General features: G+C 34.4%; 1 protein-coding gene across 2 annotated transcripts in view; it reads left to right on the forward strand.

The window, feature by feature from the left end:
* Nucleotides 1–23,149, forward strand: part of ASCC3 (activating signal cointegrator 1 complex subunit 3) — a 336,284-nt gene that overhangs the window by 58,593 nt on the left and 254,542 nt on the right. For both annotated transcript variants that reach the window (XM_032338962.1, XM_032338961.1), the window contains exons 5-8: nucleotides 2,849–2,969; nucleotides 4,393–4,597; nucleotides 5,519–5,660; nucleotides 6,226–6,351. In XM_032338962.1, the coding sequence (XP_032194853.1) occupies nucleotides 2,849–2,969; nucleotides 4,393–4,597; nucleotides 5,519–5,660; nucleotides 6,226–6,351 (594 nt within the window). The remainder of the gene's footprint in view (nucleotides 1–2,848; nucleotides 2,970–4,392; nucleotides 4,598–5,518; nucleotides 5,661–6,225; nucleotides 6,352–23,149) is intronic.

The following is a 23,149-nucleotide window of genomic DNA, read 5'->3' on the forward strand; positions in this document are numbered from 1 at the left end:
ATGTTGAACCAACCTTTTATTCCTGACATAAATCTCACTTTGTCATGGTATGTAATTCCTTTTATATATTGCTGGACATGGTTTACTAATACTTTGTTGAGGATTTTTATGTCTCTCTTCCTAAGAGATTGATCTCTAGTTTTGATGTGTATATCTGGTTTCAGGGTCAAAGTAGACCTGGGAAATGTTCTCTCTTTTGTTTTCTGGATAAGTTTGTGAGGAATTGTCATCAAATCTTTTGAATGAACTTACCACTGTAGTCCTTTGGCCCTTCACTTTTCTTTGTGGGTAGTTTTGATTACTGGTTTAGGTTACTTGTTATAGGTCTTGTTACTATTACTTGTTATAGGTCTGTTCAGATTGTCTGCTATTTGGTAGTTGGTGTCTTTCTAGGAATTTATTTTTATCTAGTTTACCAGTGCGTGGGTTTATTATTGTTATTTATTTATTCGTTTAGTGATTAGCTGGATTATTTTAGTACATACAGTTCCTCTCACCCTTATTCCACAGTGTTTAGATTCTAATATATTCTTCAAGGAGGCACACTTTTGGGTATATCCACAAGTCACTCTGGAATCAAAGTAGTTTTGGCAGGAGCCTCTGCTTTTCTTACCCTGAGGACACTCAACTGTTAAATTTACCAGTTACCAGATAATTGCTCTGTTGTTTGTAGAAATGTCCTGGGGCATAAATTGCTCCATAAACTAATCCAGCAAATTTGGGACCCCTTTAAAGAGTAATTCCAGAGATGCTGAGCTGTTGTTGGTATTTATTCTCACCCAAAAGGACTCCTCCCACTTGTCGCTCTTTAATTCTCTTTTGTAACCCAGTGTTGAATTTGTGAATCTCTAGTTATAGTTAACCACAGTCTGTGCTGTTTTTGAGATGGCCCTAAGGCTTCAACTTCCTGCCACATTGCAAATGAGGACACACCTTTGGAAGAAATTGGGCCCCCCCCCTTTTTTTTAATTGCCTAAAATCTTTGATGCAAACTCTGAAGCTAGGAGTGGGGACAATGGAAAGCTTATCTCTTGAGTGACACCCCGGCTTTAGGAGCTAAGTACTTGATGGAAGGAGGGTAGTCAGTAACCTAAGTTCTTGGCTTGCCTCTTCTGATGTGGAATTAGTGCCTTATGAGCCAGGGTGAGAGTGATTGGTTTCTGTGATGTTTAGCCCAAAAGTCAAAGTGTTCCAGGACTGGGGACTGTGGCCTTGTATGTAGATAATGTCTGCAAAATGAGCAGCAAAAATAAAATATTTATTAAATATTAAACATTTCATATATATTTATCATAAATTCCTACTTTATGATTTGTGTGGAGTCTCTGAGAACAGTTAGAATTTGACTAATGTAAAATCTTCACATGTAAAATTATATAAAACGTTTCTGGACAGGAAGAAAATATATTCTCTAACCACATCTGAAGAAGTCTAAAAGCTTTCTGGAGCAGTTATTTCATACAATCATGTGATTAAAAGTCTTTCTAAATCACTAGTTCTCTGATTCTGAAATCAGCTTAATCTCTGGCAATTACTCTGCATAAGATACACATGGAAACTTTTATAAAAAGTTAAAGTGATGTGCCCAAATTTCGAGACCCCCCAAAGACGACCACCAGAGTCCAGAGTCAAAGCTAAACAGCAAGGGTTGTTTATTACGAGTTCGAACCCGGACCTCCGCGCACTCGTTGCCGGTAACGCTAAGAGGTCCCGAGCTCAGGATCACAACACTTTTTATACACTATTTTTGGGGAGGCAGGGACTTAGCATACACCATAGTATCTTGTAACAAATCGCCACATACCGCGGGAAAATAAAAAAGGAACTCTATAATAGAGTTCTACAGAGCGGGAAAAGGCTGGGAACCGATTATTGGTTAGGGCAAAGGGCTCTTCAAACAAAGGGTCATTCTTCAAACTGCTGAGTTGGCGCCGCTAGGGTATGTGTCACCTCAGGATTGACCGGGGTCTTCCTGTCAAGCTGTGGGGCACCAGATGGTTGTTAACTTTCGGCCCAGAGCCGGATGGGGGGTCCGGGAGCAGTCATTCTGTTACGTCCAATTCCAGGTTGGGGTTTCTCTGGCGTCAGATGGCTGTTATCTCTTGGCCCAGAGCCGGGGGAGGGGTCCGGGGGCAGCCATTCTGTCAGGTTCAATTCTGGGAGGGGGATGTATGGTTACAGAGTGTCTATAGAAAGTCTGCTGGTATTTTTCCATCTCCTCATGGGTTAGCAAGCGAAGGTACAGAAGCAGAAATAGCGGTAATGGTTATAATTTCAGGCATCTCAAAAGCACTTATGTAACTGCATTTTAGACTTCAGATTTATTAAGCATTGAAAATTATTAATTAAGCAATAAAATATAAATTTAATAAAAATAAAATTAATTATTAAGCATTAAAAATTTGCAAATCATGAATCATTAAAACATTTTAATGGTTCTTTAACTCTATAATGATAGCTGTTATGTATAGTAAGTTGTAAGAAAAATGGTACTCTGGACTCTATTTGTGAAAACCAGAACAGTATAGTAAAAAGTAAATTAATTTTGGAATTTCCTTAGGTTATACCAAGAAAAGCTAAGTGTAAGAATTTGTTATTCTGTGATTTAGTTTTATATATAAAACATAATTATTTTGAAAAGTTTAATCATGCGCTTTAGCAATTGCAAATTGATTTCGTAAAACTAAAAAATACATAACAATATGAAGAGTTATTTTTCTTTCCTGAGTTACTGTTTTTTAAAAAATACTTTTTGGGTACTTATTTCTCTGTTATTTTGGCACAAGTTTTAATAATTTGAAAATGGTGAGTTTGAGGTAATAGTTATTTTGATTCTTTTTCTTTTAAGCTGTTTGAACTGCTGGGACCTGATGGACTTGAACTTATTGAGAAACTCCTTCAGAACAGAATTACAATTGTGGATAGATTTCTTAATTCTTCAAATGATCATAAGTTGCAGGCTCTTCAAGGTAAGAAAGTATTCAGTGGTAATTCTAATTTAATGGAAACATTTCACTGGTTAGCAAATCTTTTAAAAATAATTACGCTTTTAATATTATTTGGTCTATTATATAATTTAGTGATACCGCTTTTTAAGGTAGATTTTAAATCTGGCAGATTATGCAACAAATATTAATGCCTTAAATAGGGCATATTACAGTAGAGATTCTCTTTATGTTTAGGTATGGCGTTTTTTCTTGCTGAAGATTTGAGCAGACAATTTTTTTTTAAAGCAAATACTTACAGTATTTACTCTGCGCTAAGTAGTGTTTTAATTTCTTACCAACTTTTTTACCTTGAAAACTTTCAAACCTGTAGTAAATGTGTAAAATTAATATAGTGAATACTTGTATACCCTTCATCTGGATTCGCTAGTCATTAACATTTTGCTTTCTTTCTCTCTCTTTCTCTTTCTTTCATTATTATTCTCTTTACATATGCACTCACACACATATACATAAACAAATACCTACTGTTAAAGTTTTTACTGAACAGTAGCCTGACTGAGGCTTAGATGAATTAGAAAACTAATTTTCCCATCTTGATGCTTCACCTAATTCTTTCCTTGTTCTGTGTTGCATCTTGGAGTTTGATAAGATAAATTGCACTGTGCTCCATCAGAGTATGGACCAAATCTCAGTCTTCATTGTCTTCCTAGCTTAGTCAGCAACAGTGCCTGGAACTAGTAGGTCTTCAATACAATAAATGTGTACTGGTTTGGACTGCTTTGAGCAACACTTTGAACAGTTCCTTTAGTGCTGCATTGAGCCAAGATATACTACTTGGAAAGATTTAATTAAACATAGAAGGTAGTCTGTTGGAAGAAAAAATTTCCTTAATATTGAGTTGACCAAACCACATGTTTAAAGTGGAACTTGTGAACATTGAGCTTTCATTGACCTGATTCTTAGTGGTTCTGGCCATCTTCCCATTTTTTTTAAAACTCGATTTCCATGAAAAGGTGGATCATGCTATTTATTTGCCTTGGTCATCTTATAAATATATCCTGAGCTGATGTTAATACGTTTTATTGTTATGTTAACAGTAAGTGCTAATTAGTATTGATAATTATTTATTGAAATTTTGTAAACAAATAATTTCAGAATTATAAAACTTAATTTTTAAGTTCCTGATGTTGTATCTAAGAATTTGTAACACTAAACTATGTAATCTGTATAAAGAAAATATCTGGTGACTTTTCTTAAGCCACTGTGTTAATATTGCTTAGATTTTATATTTTTAAAAACCTCTCCTTAAAACATACAATTGAATATGGCAGTTTAAAAAAAATGAATTAAAGCATTGTGCAGTCTTACATTTTGGCAAAGGGAAAAATGGTTTTCATAAAGGATCAATTTATAAAACATGGTATTTCTTAAATTTGCTTTGTAGACAATTGCAAAAAAATTTTAGGAGAAAATGCTAAACCTAATTATGGATGTCAAGTTACTATTCAGTCTGAACAAGAAAAACAATTAATGAAACAGTATCGCCGTGAAGAAAAAAGAATTGCCAGACGAGAAAGAAAGGCTGGGGAAGATGGAGAAGTTGCAGAAGGACTTTTGTGCTTTGATCCTAAGGAATTGAGAATACAAAGGTAATAAAAACCAGAAGCTGAAAAGTGCTTCTGTTGTAATTGCTACCATTAGGTATCATCATTTTTTAGTTTAAACATTTTAGATGATTCTTACTTCTAGTGTTGTTTTCTTACAAGAACAGAATTTTGATATATGAAAACCTAATTTTCTGGGATAAAAAAGCTGTGATCTTAATTAGAATATTCTTGGTTGCATCTATGTAGGTGAGAGGTTTGGATTACAGAGGTAAGCTATTTTTAGGTGCTGTGCACACACCACTAGTAAAATTTGTGAAGCCTACAAAGATTTATCTTGAGTCTTTTGGGTTGTTTTTTTTTTTTTTCCTAGCTTAATAAAAATACTTTTCCTCATGTTATTTAGAATTAGGAAGGAGGAAAAAGAAATGAAGGCATTATGGTACTTATTCTTTTAAATATTGAATCATTTTTTTTTTTAAGATTTTATTTATTTATTTGACAGACAGAGATCACAAAGAAGCAGAGAGGCAGTGAGAGAGAGAGGAGGAAGCGGGCTCCCTGCTGAGCAGAGAGCCCGATGCGGGCCTCCATCCCAGGACCCTGGGATCATGACCTGAGCCAAAGGCAGAGGCTTTAACCCACTGAGCCACCCAGGTGCCCTTGAATCCTATTTTTAAGGAATTTATACCTTGTTACACATCCTTGGATTATGGCAAACAGAATTATAAATAAGGAACATTAAATTAAACTTATCAAATGATATTATCTAAAAAAGTACCTAAAAAATGTGTTAACTCCTATGTAGTTACACGGAAAATTTCAGGATTGCTAATATCTTTCTTTGTATAATTTAGTTTCTTCTACTTCATAATGGAAGGCTACCTGAAATAGTTATTATCGTGAGTATTTTAATATATGCAAGATAAAAATTTCAGATTTACCCTATTATTTTTGTATTTACAGAGAGCAAGCACTTCTGAATGCTAGAAGTGTTCCAATTCTGAGCAGGCAAAGAGACACGGATGTTGAAAAAATACGTTATCCCCATGTTTATGATTCCCAGGCTGAAGCCATGAGAACATCAGCATTCATTGCTGGTGCAAAGGTATGTTATTGGTATATGACCACTTTGAGATAATATGTCTATTCTGAGGAAATAATACATAGATTTTCCCTATTTCTTTTGTGACGTTTGTACTTGTTGATATATTATGCTAACTTTTAAAATAGTGGGGAAAGTGAGATAATACAGTGTATGTAAAGTTCTTGACACATAGTAGGTATTCAAAACATATTTGTTCTTTTCCCTTCAGTTATTTATGGAACTTGTATTTTTGAGTTTTAGTGGTTGCATTACTTTTTGGTTTTTACACTATACATTGCTCATTTTTCCTAGCCACACATCTGTCTTCAAGAGACCATCTAATAAATATATACTTAAAATTCATCAGCATAATAGGTGTTTTATATGAGAGATCTGATATATAAATAATTTGTGTCAATGTGGGTTTTTTTGTTTTTGTTTTGTTTAGACTTGTTTTTCTTTAAATTTGTTGTATTTATTTACCAGTGCTACGTCTAAAGCCAGTAGTGTTCTCTCTCTCTCTCTCTAATTAAAGAATCTTTATCAGAACTATTCTTTAATTGATTTTTATTCTTTATGTTTATAGATGATTTTACCAGAAGGAATCCAAAGAGAGAATAACAAGATGTATGAAGAAGTAAAGATTCCCTATAGTGAACCAATGCCAGTTGGCTTTGAGGAAAAACCAGTTTATATCCAAGACTTAGATGAGGTGAGGTGATCATTTTATATATTTATTTATTTTAAAGATTTATTTAAATTAGGGAGAGAAAGCAAGAGAGAGCATGCACATGAGTGGGGGTGGGTAGAGGGAAAGAACTAAAAGCAGACACCCTGCTGAACGTGGTGCCTGAGGTGGGGCTCAATTTCAGGACCCTGAGATCATGACCTCAGCCAAAATCAACAGTTGTACGCTTAACCGATTGAGCCATCCAAGTGCTCCAAGATGATCATTTAAAAAGTTGATATTTTTGATGCTTGGTATGTTTTATGAATAGATTTGTAAGAAAAATCACACACACACACACACACATACACACACATACGCACATATAATTTTTTTAAAGATTTTATTTATGTAATTAAAAGAGTGAGAGAGGATAAGCAGGCAGAGAGGTAGGCAGAGGAAGAGGGAGAAGCAGGCTCCTCACTGAGCAGGGAGCTCCATGTGGGACTCTATCCCTGGACCCCGGGACATGCATGACCTGAGTCGAAGGCTGATGCTTAACAGACTGAGCCACTCTGGTGCCCCTAGAAAAATTATTTTTTAAAAGTCAGTAGTTGGCTGATGTACTAGAGAGGATATATGCAGTTGTTTACTAAAGAGGTACAGGAGGGGAGTTTAAATTTTCTGGGTCTTTTTTAAAAGAATTTATTTATTTATTAGAGTGAGAGAGAGAGGAGTGGGAGCAGGGGAGGAGCAGAGGGAGCTGGACAAGCTGACTCCATACTAAGCATGGGGCTGGACTAGGAGCTTGATCCCACAACCCTGAGATCATGACTGAGACAAAACCAAGAGTTGGACACTCAACGGACTAAGCCACCAGGGGCTCCAGGGGAGTCTAAGTTTTAAAAACTTATTCCTTCACACATTGAACTTATCTTTGTGTATATATTTCTATAATTTCATGTTTGTTTTGGTTCTTTCAACTAATATTTGGTTTAACCTACATAGGCTGGCTTAAACCATTTAAAAGGATTCCTTTGTTGATGTACCAGATGGTCAGCATATAAAACAACAGAATACGATTTGAAGAGGGGATCAAATTCTAAATTGTTTTATTTTCCTCAACTTTTAAATTTTGAATAATTTCAAACCTATGGAAAAGTTGCATGAATAGTATTATCCATATATCCTTTGTCTCCTCCGTGTGTCATTTGTTAAAATTTTGCCATATTTGCTTTATCTCAAAATAAAATATTTCTTAGTTACTTTTACATTTATTTAAATTGACTGTTCAGCTTGTGATTTATTATTTTCCTGATTTTTTGGAGTTTTAGTAAATTAGTTTTAGGAAGGGATTATTTATAATTTTGACTAATGTTTAAATTGTGAGGATTTGAGAAAGTTTAATTTATAAAGCTGTGTAGAAAAATAATCTTTCCCTTCAATAAACTTACCAAGCAGTGCCAATCCAGAATATACTGAAGACTCTGTATACTCAACAGTACTGTGGTAAACTTGTATGGTCCCTTGAAAGAGTATACAGAAACATAAATTATATTGAATTTTGCACTCTGATGGTTTTAGAGAACATCAGTATATTGAGGAGAGTGCTAGTTTGATTTGAGTATTTAAAGTTACTTGGATGACTTCTAGTAATAGGGCATTTACAATTAACTAAATTGTAATGCAGACTAATGATTAACTTTGAAATCAGGTTTTCTTGGGATCTGATTTATTGGATTCTTTGTAAATTAAAATAAAAATTGTTCAGATGATTGTTTCATATGTATTTGGAAACATCTTAATTAGGGTATATATTTGTCAGAATTTACTTTTGCATATTATTTGCTTAGTCAATTCCTTGAAATGTAATTGAGGTCAAATTGAAGTTCTTGGTGATCTACATTTAAGGAAGTCAGAATTCATGATTTTAGAGTGTGCAGGGGTTGGGAAGAATTAGGAAAAGAATTGCTATATTGAGGGGCGCCTGGGTGGCTCAGTGGGTTAAGCCGCTGCCTTTGGCTCAGGTCATGATCTCAGGGTCCTGGGATCGAGTCCCGTATCGGGCTCTCTGCTTAGTGGGGAGCCTGCTTCCTCCTCTCTCTCTCTCTCTCTGCCTGCCTCTCTGCCTACTTGTGATCTCTGTCTGTCAAATAAAATAAATAAAATCTTTAAAAAAAAAAAAAAAGAAAAGAATTGCTATATTGAAACAAACTTCTTAAGTCTATAATCAGAGCAAATATGGAGTATGTAGGAAGGCACATCATCTTTTCCCTTTTTATAAGAAGACAGTTACCCCCCTCATAGATTTTATTTTTATCAATTCCTAAATACTCACCTATACCAAATGCATCCATATATACATAAAATATGCCCCTTATTTGAAGAAATATGGCAAAGATGTAAGATAGCTGTAGCATATTCACACAGTTTCAATTAAATGTACATCATTTAATGGTTGTCAAACAATTTCAGTCAAATCAGTTGATTATAAAGACTCAAAATATATAATCCAGCACTTTATTTTGGCACTTGTCGGCCACCAAGGTTGTTTATTTTCTGTGTACTACAGGATCTAGTCATCTGGATATTAAACTCACAGAAAAGTCGAAGAAATACAGAAGCATGTACTAAATTGAAAAAAAAAAATTCTTGGAGTATACACATTACTTAACATTAGCCTTTTCTTCATGATCCCAGGGTTGTATCTGTGTCTTCCTCTCCATCTGCCCCTCGCCTCTGCTCATTGTTTCTCTCTCCCTCTCTGTGTCTCTCTCTCTCAAATAATCAATAAATAAATCTTAAAAAAAAAAATTAGGTTAACCTTTCTGTCACCAAAATGAAGTTCCTCTATATATATTATATATATACATATATATATATATAATATATCATAAGTAATCTTTTAGAAATATCAATAATGGAGGTAAGCAAAAAGAGCAGCATAAAGCAGCATAAAGAGTAACCACAGCCAACCAAAATGAACTCCATTTTACACATATATGTGCATGGGTATTTTGTTTTATAAAATGATATTGTATCATACATATTATTTTTTCTGTATTTATATAAATATCTACATACATCTTTCCATGTCAACAAACATATCTGTAGCATCATTTCTAACCACCATACTGTATTCCATTTTATACCTCTATTACTTATAAACCAATTTCTTATTATTTCAGTTTTGTTTTTTATAATAAGTTTATATATTAGACTAAAGTTGTAATTTTATTTTAGTCAGTTTCATCCTATGCATCAGAATTACCTGTGGATCTTTTTCAAAATCCAAGTGCCTTCTCCCTTATTAAATTATAATGTCTTGGGATGGGCCCAGATACTTATATTTTAAAGATGATTTTTGGAGCACTCTAATTGATTCTGAAATACAGCAAGGGCTAAAAATCTGTAAGAGTAAATAATTTTATACATAATTCTTTTTAAACTTTACCAATCATTTTAAGCATTATCATCATTAAGAATTATTTTGTTTAGTGTATTTAATATTAATATTTTTCATATGAAAACAATATTAACACTCATAATGAATGGATCAGTCTTCTTATTTTTCTTTCATATTTATCTCTAAATAAATAACTTTATTCATATTAACTTAGATTATGGAAGTAAGAGTTTTCCTTAAATGGGTTAATGCCATCTATAACCTTAATGTCCGTTTGCCATGTAACCTAATATTTTTATGAGTACCATGGAGTAGGATGTGGACATCAGTGGGAATCGTGATACGGATCATCATAGTTTAACTTTTCATCTGTTGAAGGTATCAATGTTGCTTATAGTTTTTTGCTCTTACAAATTGTATAATTCTTCTTAGGCCGCCATAACCACAAACTTGGTGGTTAAACAGCAGACATTTATTTTTTCACAGTTCTGGTGGCTAGAAATCCCAGATCAAGGTGCTGACAGATTTACTTTCTGGTGAGGACTCTCTTCCTGGCTTAGACACAGGCACTTTCTCACTGTGCCCCACACCCTCCCATGGCCTCACATGGGCTTTTCTTTGTGTGGTATCTCTTCTCTTATAAGAACAGGAGCTCTATTGGATTAGGACCTCACTCACATGACCTTATTTAACCTTGTTACTTCTCTAAAATCTCTGTTTCCAAACACTGTCACATTGGGAGTTAGGTCTTTAATTTATGAACTTTGGGGGAACTTAATTTTATCCATAATATGGATAAAGCTGCACTACCTGTTGGTCTACAGGGTTTTGTGTGAATGTAAGTTTTCGTTTCTTTGGAGTAAATGCCTGACCTTGCAATTATTGGGTCATATTGTAGCTGCATGTTTAGTTTTTTAAAAAACTGCCACACTGTTTTCTAGAGTAACATTTTATATTCCCACCAGCAATCCAGTATAACTCAATTTCTCCACATACTTGCCAGCATTTGATTATCACTATTTTTTTTCTTTTTACTTAGCCATTTTAATTTATATTTTTATATTTTATTGATATTTTTATTTTAACCTTTCTAACTGAATGTAGAGGTTTCCCATTGTGTTATTAATTTGCACTTTCATAAGCAATAATAATATTGGAGAATAATGCATTCAAATGCAATGTGTCATTGTAAGTACATAATTAAACCATTTGATGTCCTGTCACTTTAGATAATGACCCCACCAGATGTCATTAACATGAATAGTAATTTAAACCTCGGGAAAAAATATAGGTGTTAACAGAATGTTTGTTTAGTGGATGCTTTTGTTGGCTTAGATCTATTTTATACAACATAGGATCTTTATGGATTACAAAAAGTACTCCAGATGATATCTTTCTCTTTTCACTGAGTGCATAATTGCATGCCATTCCTAACGGTCCTATGGAACCATAGATAAAATCCTATTCCGACTGAATGTCACCTCAGATAATTTTGTCCTGGTTGCAATGCAGAGTTGAAGGTTGACAGTAGAGCTGCTGGAGTAGTTCAGGACAGAAATGCTAAGTACCTAAATTAAGAAAGTGGCAGCCTATATGAAAAATGGGTTAAAAAAGAATAATTTAGCTACGAGTGTATATCATTTCTGATAACTGCTTAAATGGGAGGGGATGAAGCAGAGAGAAGACTCTAGAATGACATCTCAGTTTTTCTTTGAATCTAGAACGATGTCTAGGTCATCTTGAGTGAACAATAGTGTCATTTACCAAGGTGAGGAATAGAAGAAAAAGGAAAGGTTTGTACCTGTTCAGTCCAGGAGGCAGAAAACCACTTTGGTTAAGAACAGAGCCTCCGATTCCAGACTGGCCTACTTTGACTTGGATCCTCCACTTTCTAGCTGTGAGACTTGGGGCAGGTTATTTGTCCTCTGTGGGATCCAGTGTTTCATTTGTAAAGTTGGAATAATAGTACCTTCCTCATAGTTTAATTGTGAGGATTAAATTTATTAATATATATAAAAAAACTTTGAATACTATTAAGGATTTATACATTTTAGCTAAAATGTTAGCTTAAAATGAAAAATGTAATGATGAAAACACTGTGATGTCAAGAGTGAAGATAAAACAAAAAGACTTATTGTTACTTCGGAAATAATATTTAGTTAAATAAATTACTCTTGTATTCATTCATGCTATTTGGCTATTCTTTCATTCCAAACACATGTGGGAGTAGTATCGGATACTATCCTACAAGATCAGGAAGAACTAAACTTATAGTCACTCTATTAAGACATCTAGAGTACTTTCTAATTATTTGATAGAAACTAAAAAAAAAGTCATTATAATTACTGACATCTGTGGTTATTCAAGAGAGACATTTTGAAAAAAGCGAGATAGAGTAAATATAAAAAGTACTACTTTTCCTGTTTTACTTTGTTTTCTAAACCTGATGTGGGGATCCTAAAGCCAAAGAGTTTATTGACACAGTTGGATTTGATCAAAATTATAAAGACAAGAAAAATAAAGAAGCATTCAGGAAAAACACTTCACAGTGTGGATCTTTTTCATGAGACCAATTTGAATGGGTGAAATATTGCTACAACCTGGACATGCCCCCAAATAAAAAGCCTTTTCTGAAGTGTCCCACAAGGCTGGTTATTACACTGTCAAGCATATCATCGGTTTCATCAGAACCATGGCCTTGCATCACTCAATGCCTTTTTAAGAGGTGGTAACAGGAAATAATAACAAAATATAAAGTTGAAAGTTGCATAGTGAGTTTACGATATTGTTTACACTGATAGGGATCTTAGTAAAGATTTCACAAATTTCATGGAGAATGAAATGGTGTAGCACAAATTAAATTTCTAACCATTTTATCAAATTCTGTTTCCCTTGATAAATGCTTTGCTTCTCCTGGAGATTGGAGCCATGAGAATCTTGATTCTTATAGACTTGTTTGCTATATTTGATGCTAATCCCATCAAAACAAACAAATGAACAAACATGTAGGTGTAGACTACTTCTACATCCTTATAATTCCTACAATCATTTTTATTCTTTTTGCTTTAACAGTCTTTTTAAGACATTATGGTATCTAGGGGCATCTGGATGGAGCAGTTGGTTAAGCATGGAATGGTTTCAGCCCAGGTTGTGATCTGAGGGCTTGAGATCCAGCCCCATGTTGGGCTCTGTGCTAAGCACGGAGGCAGCTTGACAGTCTCTCCCTCTCTCCCTCTGTCCCTCCTGCTCATGTGCACTCTTTCTCTCTATCTCAAGTAAATCTTTAAAAAAAACTTAAGATACCTAATAAAGACGAACAAAATTTCTATACTTGTGTACCTATCAGGTTACCCCTTTGTGCCTTGTGTAGATCCAGATTTTTATTTGGTATTTGTTTCTTATAGTGCAGGTTTGTTGATCAATTCTTCCAGCTTGGTATGTCTGGAAAAAGCCTTCATTTTGTCTTTGTTCTTAACAGATATTTCATTTGATATAGAATTCCAGGCTGACAGTTTTGTTTGTTTGTTTTTGCCAGTCCCTATAGATGTAGCTGTATTTTATTGCTTTCATTGTTTCTACTAATAATGAGCATGCTTTTATTATACTATTATTCTTAATCTTCCTTTCTGGGTAACATGCTTTTTTTCTGGTTGATTTTTAAGATTTCTCCTTGTCATTGGTTTTAGGCAATTTGATTATGATGTGACTTTATATTAGCTTTCTGTCATTGTACAAGAAATTACCAAAAATTTAGTTACTTAGAACATCCATTTATTATCTCCAAATTCTGGAAGTCTGATTTGGGTGGGCTTAACTGGGATCCTCTGTTCACTGTTTCGTAACAGCAAAACTATTGCTTTAGCCAGGCTGATCTCTTATCTGGAAGTTCTGGGGAAGGATTCGCTTAACAAGCGCGTTCAGGTTGTTGGCCAAATCCACGTCCTTAGAGTTGTGGAGCTGAGGTTCCTGATTCTTTGCTGTCTACTGTTCTTAGCTCCTCAACACTACCCACATTCTTTGGCATATGGCCCACTCCATCTTCATAGCCAACAAAGCAGTGTAAAAGTTCCTGTGTGCCCTAAATCTCTCACCTCTTCTGATGGTGAAAAAAACTCTGACTTTAAAAGATTCGTGGGATTAGGTCAGAGTCACCCAGATAATCTTCCTTTCTAAAGGTCAGCTGTTGCATGTAGCATAACAGAATCACAGAAGTAACATCCGTCATATTCATAGTTCTGAGGTTTATGCAGGAAGTTAAGTACACTGTGGAGTGTGGCAGGGATTGAAGAGGAAGTCTTGAGAGCCAGCTTAGAAATCTGCCTACCACTGCCTTGATGCAGTTTTCTTCAGGGATTTTGTGCATGCTATTGGTTAAGTATCTTGGATCTGTGGGTTTCTGGTTTTCATCAAATGTGGGAAGTTTCCAGCCATTACTTTTCAAGTTTTCTACGCCTTCCTCCCTCTCAGGAAGTCTTATCAAAGATATATTAGGATTCCAGAAGTTGTCACACAGCTTACTGATGTTCTATTAACTTTTATTTTGTTTTTTGATATTTTTCTCTCCTCATGCTTCATTTTGGGTGGTTTCTGTTGTCTTGTCTTAAAATTCACTGATCTTTTTTCTTTGGTGTTTAAGATACTGTTCATACCATTCAGTGTATTTTTCATCTAGCACTGAAGTTTTGTCTCTAAAAGTGTAATTTTTTTTTTTTTTAGTTTGATATCTTCTATGTCTCCACTTGCATAGTCATTTCTATAGGTTGGGGTCAGCAAACTTTTTCTGTAAAGGGGCAGATAGAAATTATTTTAGGCTCAGTGGACCACATAAGGTCTCTGTTCAACAGTCATTATTCTTTTCTTGTTTCTTAAATTACTCATTCAAAATGTAATGACCATTTGTAGTTTATAGGCCATAAAAACCAAACCAAACCAAACCAAAAAAAAAAAAAAAGAAGAAGAAGAAAAAAGAAAAGGAAAGAAAACCAGGGGCACAGTGGGTTAAAGCCTCTGCCATTGGCTCAGGTCATGATCCCAGGGTCCTGGGATCAAGCCCTGCATCTGCATTGGCTTTCTGCTCAGCGGGGAGCCTGCTTCCTCCTCTTCTCTCTCTCTCTGCCTGCCTGTCTGCCTACTTGTGATCTATGTCTGTCAAATAAATAAATAATTAAAAAAAAAAAATCTTTGAAAAGAAAGAAAACCAAACCAAAACAAAACAAAAAAACCAAAAACAAAAAGAAGTACCCAGATGTCTGGCTAGATTTGGCCCATAAGCCATAATTTGCTGACCTTTGCTCTAGTTATTTGAAGAGCCCATCATTTGTGTTATTTCTTGATTTGTTTTAGTTGCTTAGATCAGTTTATATTCTTATTGTAATTTTTTTCCTGCTTTTTACCATGCACAGTCATTTTTTGTGAAAACCAGACATTGCGATTTTATCTTGTTGGGTGCCAGATATTTTTTGTATTCTTATAAACATCCTTAAGTTTTTTCCTGAAATATAGTTAAGTTTGAGTCAATTTGACCCTTTCAGGTCTTGCTTCTAAAATTTCTAAGGTGGGTCAACGCAGCATTTAAAGGCTAGTTTGGCCTCACTATTTAGACACAGCCCTTCTGAGTAAAGTACTCTACATAATTACCAGTAAAATAAGAGGTTTTTCACTGTGGTTGGTAAAGAAACAGATCTGTTCCAGACCCAATCGGGTGAAGTTTGAGTTTACTTCTTCTAATCCATTTAAGTGGCTCTTTCACCTACCTTGGGTGCTTTTCTCATATGCTTGTGCTAGTCAGCAGTCAGTCAGCAGTCACCAGAGACTTAAAGGAAGCTCTTTGGAATTCCAATCTCTGGAGCTGTCAACTCTCTCCTTCTGATTATTATTTATTTTTAACAACAAAAATATCTCCCCCAAATGGAGAAACTCTGCTCTAAAGGGAATGAAGTAGAACCTGAAGCTGATGCAGTTGAGAATTATTATTCCATCAAAACTGATGGAATCAGTCCCTGTGTTTTAACAGAATCTTCAGTGATTATTTATGGATTTTATTTTTCTTTTTGAACCAAAAGCAGCAGATAACTCTGAAAAATTGGGAGTTTTACCAAGTTAAAAGAAGGTGTGTTTTCCCCCTTCTTTCTGAAGGAGGCCAATGGTTTATTGCATTCCCAAATAAGTTGTTATTAAAGAAAGGAAATAATCCTATTTGCAGAATTACAAATTATCCGAAAAGTGAGATCTGTACTCTGAAGTAAGGTCTTAAGTAAAATGAGAAAAGAAAAAGAAGATTCCACCCCAGCTCTTCCCATTCTTTACCTACATTTTCACTGGGCAGCCCTCCTGCCCCATCCTTCCTAAAAAAATATTTGGCAATATTTTAAGGCACTTTGGGTTGTCACACTAGGAGGATGCTTCTGTCATCTGGTAAGTAGAAGCCAAGGTGCTGCTAAACATTCCATTGCACATGACAGCCTCTCAGAACAAAGAATTACCAAAATATCAATAATGCCAAGATTGAGAAACCACAATAGCACAGAGCCATCTAAGAATTTTATACCCTCCAGAGTTAGATACCTGCAAACTTGGTCCTTTTTTTTTTTTTTTTTTCTCTTCTAAGCATTGAATGGAATCTAAAAATACTACAAAATAAGGTGGTTAAAACTTTTAATCTCTAATCACTCCCTTCCCAAGCTGCTTTGATATTGTTGTCATGTATTTTAGTCTCTCTTGTTTTAATTTTTCTCAGGTATTATTTTTACTGTTACTATTGTTTACTGTCAATAATTGCTCACTATTTTTTAATTCCATCAGTGCATTCATGTTCTGTGACTTTTCCTTGCCTGAATTTTCTTTAGTGAGAATCTGATACAAAAAATCTCTTAATTTCTTTAATCTAAAATGCCTTTAATTTACCTTGTTCTTGAAAGATATTATTGCTGGTAATAGAATTCTGAGTTCGTGCTTATTTTCTCTTACCACACTAAAGATATTACTCTATTGCATCCTATCTTAAAACATTAAAGATGTCCTTATAACATCATCTGCTTTTCATTTTTAATTGAGTTTTTTTGTTTGTCTGTTTGTTTGTTTGTGAGGTAAGCTTTCTCTCTGGCTGCTTATAAGAGCTTCCTTTGCCCTTGGGATTTCCAGTTTTATCACGTCTCCAAAATAAATCTTTTTTGGTAACTTCTTGTTCATTTTCTTATTCTTTGATTTGTTTAATGTCATCAACCAAAAGAAGTAAGGAAGGAAAAACGATTTTTAATTTTTCATGTACCTATAACTTGAGATTGTTAAAAATGAAAAAAAAAATAGTAGTGTTTCCCGTGTCTTCCTTGAGCTTGTATCATAGCTGGGGACATTAAAAAAAAAAAAAAAAAAGTCCCCTGTGCTGAGCATTTACAAATAACGTACTGTAGAATGCACTAAGTACAAAATCAGTAGTGCAGATTTAATCGATCATATAGAAGGCAGAGAGATTAGAGCAGGCTGTGGCTGCTAATGACAATTTCTTGGAGAGCATGAGGCTTGAGTTGTTTCTTGACTGCTATGTTCAGGGGGAGTTGATCTTTATCTGAACAGTGACAATGAATTTAACAATGTCTTTTTGTAATAGAGCTGGGTGTGGAATGTGCAGAGAAAGGAACATTTTTTAATTTTTGTGATGAAAACTTTGTGTGGACCTGGTATAAAATAGTAGAGATTATGTTATGTCCACACTACTATTTCTTTAGAAACTTTAAATGGTGTTTCTGTTTTAAAAACTTGGTCACTGACAGAACACTATTTTATGATTAGAGTATTATGTGAAGTATTATTCTGGAAAACTCTAAGGAAAACCCTAAAATTTTCTCAGCTTACTCTCAAAAGTAATTAGGGATTTTGAAGTATTCTGTCTGTGTGAAAAGGTTGCTTTTGATGGACTATATAATGTTTTGGAGGTCAGTAGGGGTTCAATGTGTAAAAATGTGATGTATTAACTTTCTTAGAAAGTTGTAAATAAGATATTTTTATTTATTTGTGATTCCCAGTGGTTATTTAAATTGTGACTAAAATGTAATGTTTACTTGTTGTGAAAGTGCTCTGTAGTTCAAATATATGAAATGGCTAGGTCTCATTTGAAGGGAAGTTCTATCTATAGTTTTCCTTATAAAGAAGAATTAATTTTGTCTGTATACTGTGAACTTCTTTGAGATTATAGCATCATAAAGTCTACTGGGAACACTTGCAAATTGCTAACTAGGAAAAGGGCATCAGCTGTTTGAAAAAAAAACCTGCTAAACTAAAGAGAGTTATAACTAACACCTGCTCTTCTAGCTAGTCATAATCTAACAAAAGGACTTTCTTTACAACATACACTTTGTTGATTTTATGACAAGAAACTAGAAGAGAGATTAAAAGCCTAAAACATATTGTGCTGTCCCAGAATGATAACTTTAGAACTCAAATGAATTCAGAAATCTGAAAAGTAGATGAATTCAACTTGTAATGTGAGAATTTCAAATTGCTTTAGAAATAGACTCAGTCCATATCTTCCAATATATCTATGTATTGTGGTTACACAGACCTATTATAATAAACAAATATTTGATAGGATTGCATTGCTATGTATAGATTTTCATTATTTTTCTCTGGAAATATGCATGGATTGATTATCATTCATCAATAATCATTTCTTGAGCTCCTGATGGATGCAAGGCATTGTACTAGGAGGTACGATGGGTGCAAAGCAGTTTAGAATTATGATCCTGCCTTTAGATGAAATTTATCCAGTTAAACAAATAGAACTGAGGTTAAATTCCACCCTTGGCACATTTTGTGTTGTGGATCAGAGTACATAGCACCTCTGAATTTCATTTATCTCATCAGACTATTTATTTTGAAGATTATATGAGTCAACACACAGAAAATGTGTAGCTGTGTCTGTGATAAATTTTAGGTGATTAGTAAATTCCCAGACTGAGAAATAACTATATAAACTGTTCTTACATGATAGCTGAGTTTTGCTGTTTAATTGGAAAGAGTACACATTGAGTCTATTAAGAGATATTGGTAGGTGAAATTATTTTGGTATAAATAACTTCAGAATTCCTCAAAAATGAATGTTGAGGGGCGCCTGGCTGGCTCGGTGGGTTGGAGCCTCTGCCTTTGGCTCGGGTCATGATCCCGGGGTCCTGGGATCGAGCCCCGCATCGGGCTCTCTGCTCGGCGGGGACCCTGCTTCCTCCTCTCTCTCTGCCTGCCTGTCTGCCTACTTGTGATCTGTCTGTCAAATAAATGGATAAGATCTTAAAAAAAAAAAAAAAGGTTGTAGTATAGAAGACAGTTTTAAATTAATAAAGATAAAGTGACTTATGTTTCTTTAGTTAATACTCTACATTTTATTAGGTACCTTATATTGCATTTTCTAACTTAATTCCCCCTTGTAAGCTCTGTAAGCAACTTTAGAGAGGACAAGTTTAAATTTCATCCAATGATGCAAATATCAATGACTAAACATAGGCCACCTTGCTTTTTACACTCTTATTTATTTATTTATTTATTTTACTTTATTTTCAGCGTGACAGTATTCATTGTTTTTGCACCACACTCAGTGCTCTATGCAATCCGTGTCCTCTCCAATACCCACCACCTGGATCCCCCAGCCTCCCACCGCCCCCTTCAAAACCCTCAGATTGTTTTTCAGAGTCCATAGTCTCTCATGGTTCACCTCCCCTTCCAGTTTCCCTCAACTCCCTTCTCCTCTCCATCTCCCCTTGTCCTCCATGCTATTTGTTATGCTCCACAAATAAGTGAAACCATACGATAATTGACTTTCTCTGCTTGACTTATTTCACTCAGCATAATCTCTTCTAGTCCCGTCCATGTTGCTACAAAAGTTAGGTATTCATCCTTTCTGATGGAGGCGTAATACTCCACAGTGTATATGGACCACATCTTCCTTATCCATTCGTTCATTGGAGGGCATGTTGGTTCTTTCCACAGTTTGGCGACTGTGGCCATTGCTGCTATAAACATTGGAATACAAATGGCCCTTCTTTTCACTACATTGTATCTTTGGGGTAAATCGATGCAGGGCTCCATCTCAGGACCCTGAGATCATGACCTGAGGGAAATCAAGAGTCAGACCCTTAGCCAGCTGAGCCACCCAGGTGCCCTCCTTTTACATTCTTAATAAGCTGTTACATTGTTGATCAGTTTCAGAGTTAATATGAAAACAATAATTATATAAGTTGAGCTAATTTAAATATATCAAGGGAAATCATTGTATAAAGGAAATCTCAATGTATTCTTAAGTAATCTGCCTAATAATCACGTTTTATTACATAAGTGTTATGATTTCTTCCTTGTTTTGCTTATCCTTTCAAATCTCTGCATACTACTCAAGAGGTTCAAGCAAAACATTTTCCTTTTAGAGACTCCCTTACTAAATATATGCCTTCAACTTGATACATGTTTCAAACAAAAGTTTTTCTGAGCCAGAGGTACTTTGTTTTTCCCATAGGTTTTCTCCATAGGTTGTGTTAAATTATTAAAGAACAGATGACTAAGAAAACCTAGTCACTGTGTTGGGAGGTAGGTAGGGAAAGTTAGGATAACATTTTTTAATCTTGCTTGTGCTTGATAATCCTTGGGGTGCTATTAAGAAATGTACGAATTACCATTCCCACCCTAGACAATTGAATGAAAACCTCAAGGGTTAAATTCTGGAAATGTCATTTTTAAAAGCATGCACACTACACTCCCTCTCAGGAGTATGAGGAGCCTCTTCTCCAGGCACTGGCCTCCTCGGCATACCTTCATTGGAGCTCCTCTCCAGCAGTCTTCAACCAGATCCTTTCCCTACTCTTTTGAGTGGTGTGTTTAATGTATCTGGAACCCTTCTATGTGAGTCTCAGATCTCATGTGGGAAAACAAGTAGTAAATTTCAGTTTAAGGAAGTAATTTATAAGCCCGCTTTATTGCTTGTTTCCCCAATAAATAAATAATTCTCAGATCTTCCATTTTGTAGAATTGACTTAATGATATTACATTGTGTATTTAAAATGTTAGAAATTTTAAAAGGTACCAATTTAAATACGTATTTTTAAATTTCTGATCTTCAGGAAGTCAATACAATGTATGTTCTTAAGCATTGAAATACACACACACATTTGTGTATTAAAGTGACCACTCTAAATAACTCATTAACACTTTTGTTATATGATATATACTCTTACGGTTATTATTATTTATAGTAAATGAATTATTGACTTGAAACCAAACTAAGTTATTTTCCAGTATTGTGGGATTAAATGCAAGTGGAAATAATCTCTTACCAGTCAGAACAATTCATCTGAGGATTCTATTAATGACAAAATTTTCTTGTTTAAGACAATCCAAGTTTAAAGTACACTCTTGCTTTATTTAATTAGTTTTGGAATGTTTAAAGTAATATATAGTGGAAGAAAATTTAAATTAATAAATCGCCCATAATTTGATACCTATAACATTTTGAGAGCTTAACTGTGTAAGTGCCAGAATATTTATCCTTCCTCAAGATTTCAAGTAAGCTAGTGGAAGTAACTTAAAGGTTAAACTCAGAGCTGAAACCAGTTATCACCATAAATATCAGCCAAGAATCTGAAAATGACATTTTATTTGTAGGATTCAACAGAATTTGACAGAGACTGTTGTGCTTCTGTTTTATTACCCTGATTAGAAGTGCAGCTGTTGGTTGGAAGGCAGGTCTCACAGTTTGGACCAGAGTGACTGTAGTACCAAATAAATAATGGTAACTTATATTTTTAAGCTATACTGCTTACACTGATATCCTGGAGGGATATTTAGGTACACGTCAGTATGAGTTCATCTCCCTTGTGAAAATAGTGTATTAACTAAATAGAAAATACCAGATTCTTAACCTTCAACTTCACTTCTGCTTTTTATGCCTCTGAAGTTTGTGTACTTAATTATGATACTGGTTTTGTGAAATTAGCCCTGTCTTCTTATGGTAATGAGTTCTAATGACAAGGAAACCAAATCTACCCAAATCAAACCCATAACTGAGTTCTCTTCTGTCCTCGTGTGCACTGGAATTGTGACTATTGGCTCAGCATTTCAGTGTTACTTCAGAGAGATAACTGACATGATAAATTGTTAGATTGATGTGTGCTGAGAAGACACCCAAATATGCCATTTCAGGAGTTTATCAGTGGAGCTTATGGGCAGCCAGGGTTTTGGGAATTTTAAAATTCCCTCTTGAGAACTTTTTCTTTGGTTCTCCTTAGCATTCAAGCCTTCACTCATCTTAGGAACAAGGAAGCTAACTTCCCCTTCCAAGAAGAGGTGAGTGCACCTCTCTGACTCCTACTGTACCTTAAGTTCTCATTCAGTGTAGTATTCCCATTGTTTGTTATTTTGTCCTTGTTATTTTTTTTCTCTTCAAGGACATTAATAGCTTCTTATTTATCATTTTGTCATCGTATAGTGGAGTATATTTATACGACTCATCTATTTAGTTGGGTTTATTTTTTATTGTTTTTATTTTCAGTATGAACGAATTTTCAGGAGTTGATACTAAGAGCATATTAAGTATTTCCAGTTACTATTTTAGTGATATAAATGCATTCAGTTAAATAACATGGAAGGATTATGAATTATGCATTATAATTTCTGATGGCTTTTTGTCATATGTAATAACTTACCTGATTTTCACAAAATCTTATAATCTCACTTCTTTCAAAGATTTAATAGTAGATTACTCTCCTGAGGCCTTTTGTTGTTAAGATTTAATTTCCTCTACCCAGATTGTCTGGTTCAAAATGAATTATTATGAAATATTAAGATGGACGACTCTTCACTAAAGAGAAACTGGCCATAGACTGTCATTCTTTTCTCTTTATAATTAGCAGAATTCAGTAATTCTTAGTGTGCTTTTAGGTGGAAGTACAAGTTGGAAATTTGGTGTTTGGTAAAGATGTTGGACTCTTTTTATGAGATAATGAAAAAGGGTGACTCAGTTAATTTGTATTAACATAAAAACATTACATATTTCTATCTATAAAGAAACAAATTATGTTATTTTTAATGCATTAAGACAGTACAGAGCACATCTTCCTTTTTTTGTTTATTGTTAAGATAAACTGCACTTAAATAAAAGAATTTTTGGTGGGGCTGAGTATAAAATCTGTTCACTACCAAAAAAAGAAGTATCTAAAATATAATATTAACATTTATAAAACAGAAAGTGAAAGTTCTTTTATAATCCCAACTCCTGTGGAGCAGTTTGATATATATCTTCCTGTAATTTTTTTATATATTAACAAATATTTAATTATGTTAATGTTCTGTGTTATGCTTTTTTTTTCTTTTCTTTTGGATACAGTTTCCTATAAGCACAAATATCTTCTTTATTCAGTTTGACTACTGTAGTTCATGAAGAATGTAACATGAGTCAATTATCCC

This window comes from Mustela erminea, chromosome 4 (genome assembly GCF_009829155.1).
Source record: "Mustela erminea isolate mMusErm1 chromosome 4, mMusErm1.Pri, whole genome shotgun sequence".
NCBI classification, from domain to species: Eukaryota; Metazoa; Chordata; class Mammalia; order Carnivora; family Mustelidae; genus Mustela; species Mustela erminea.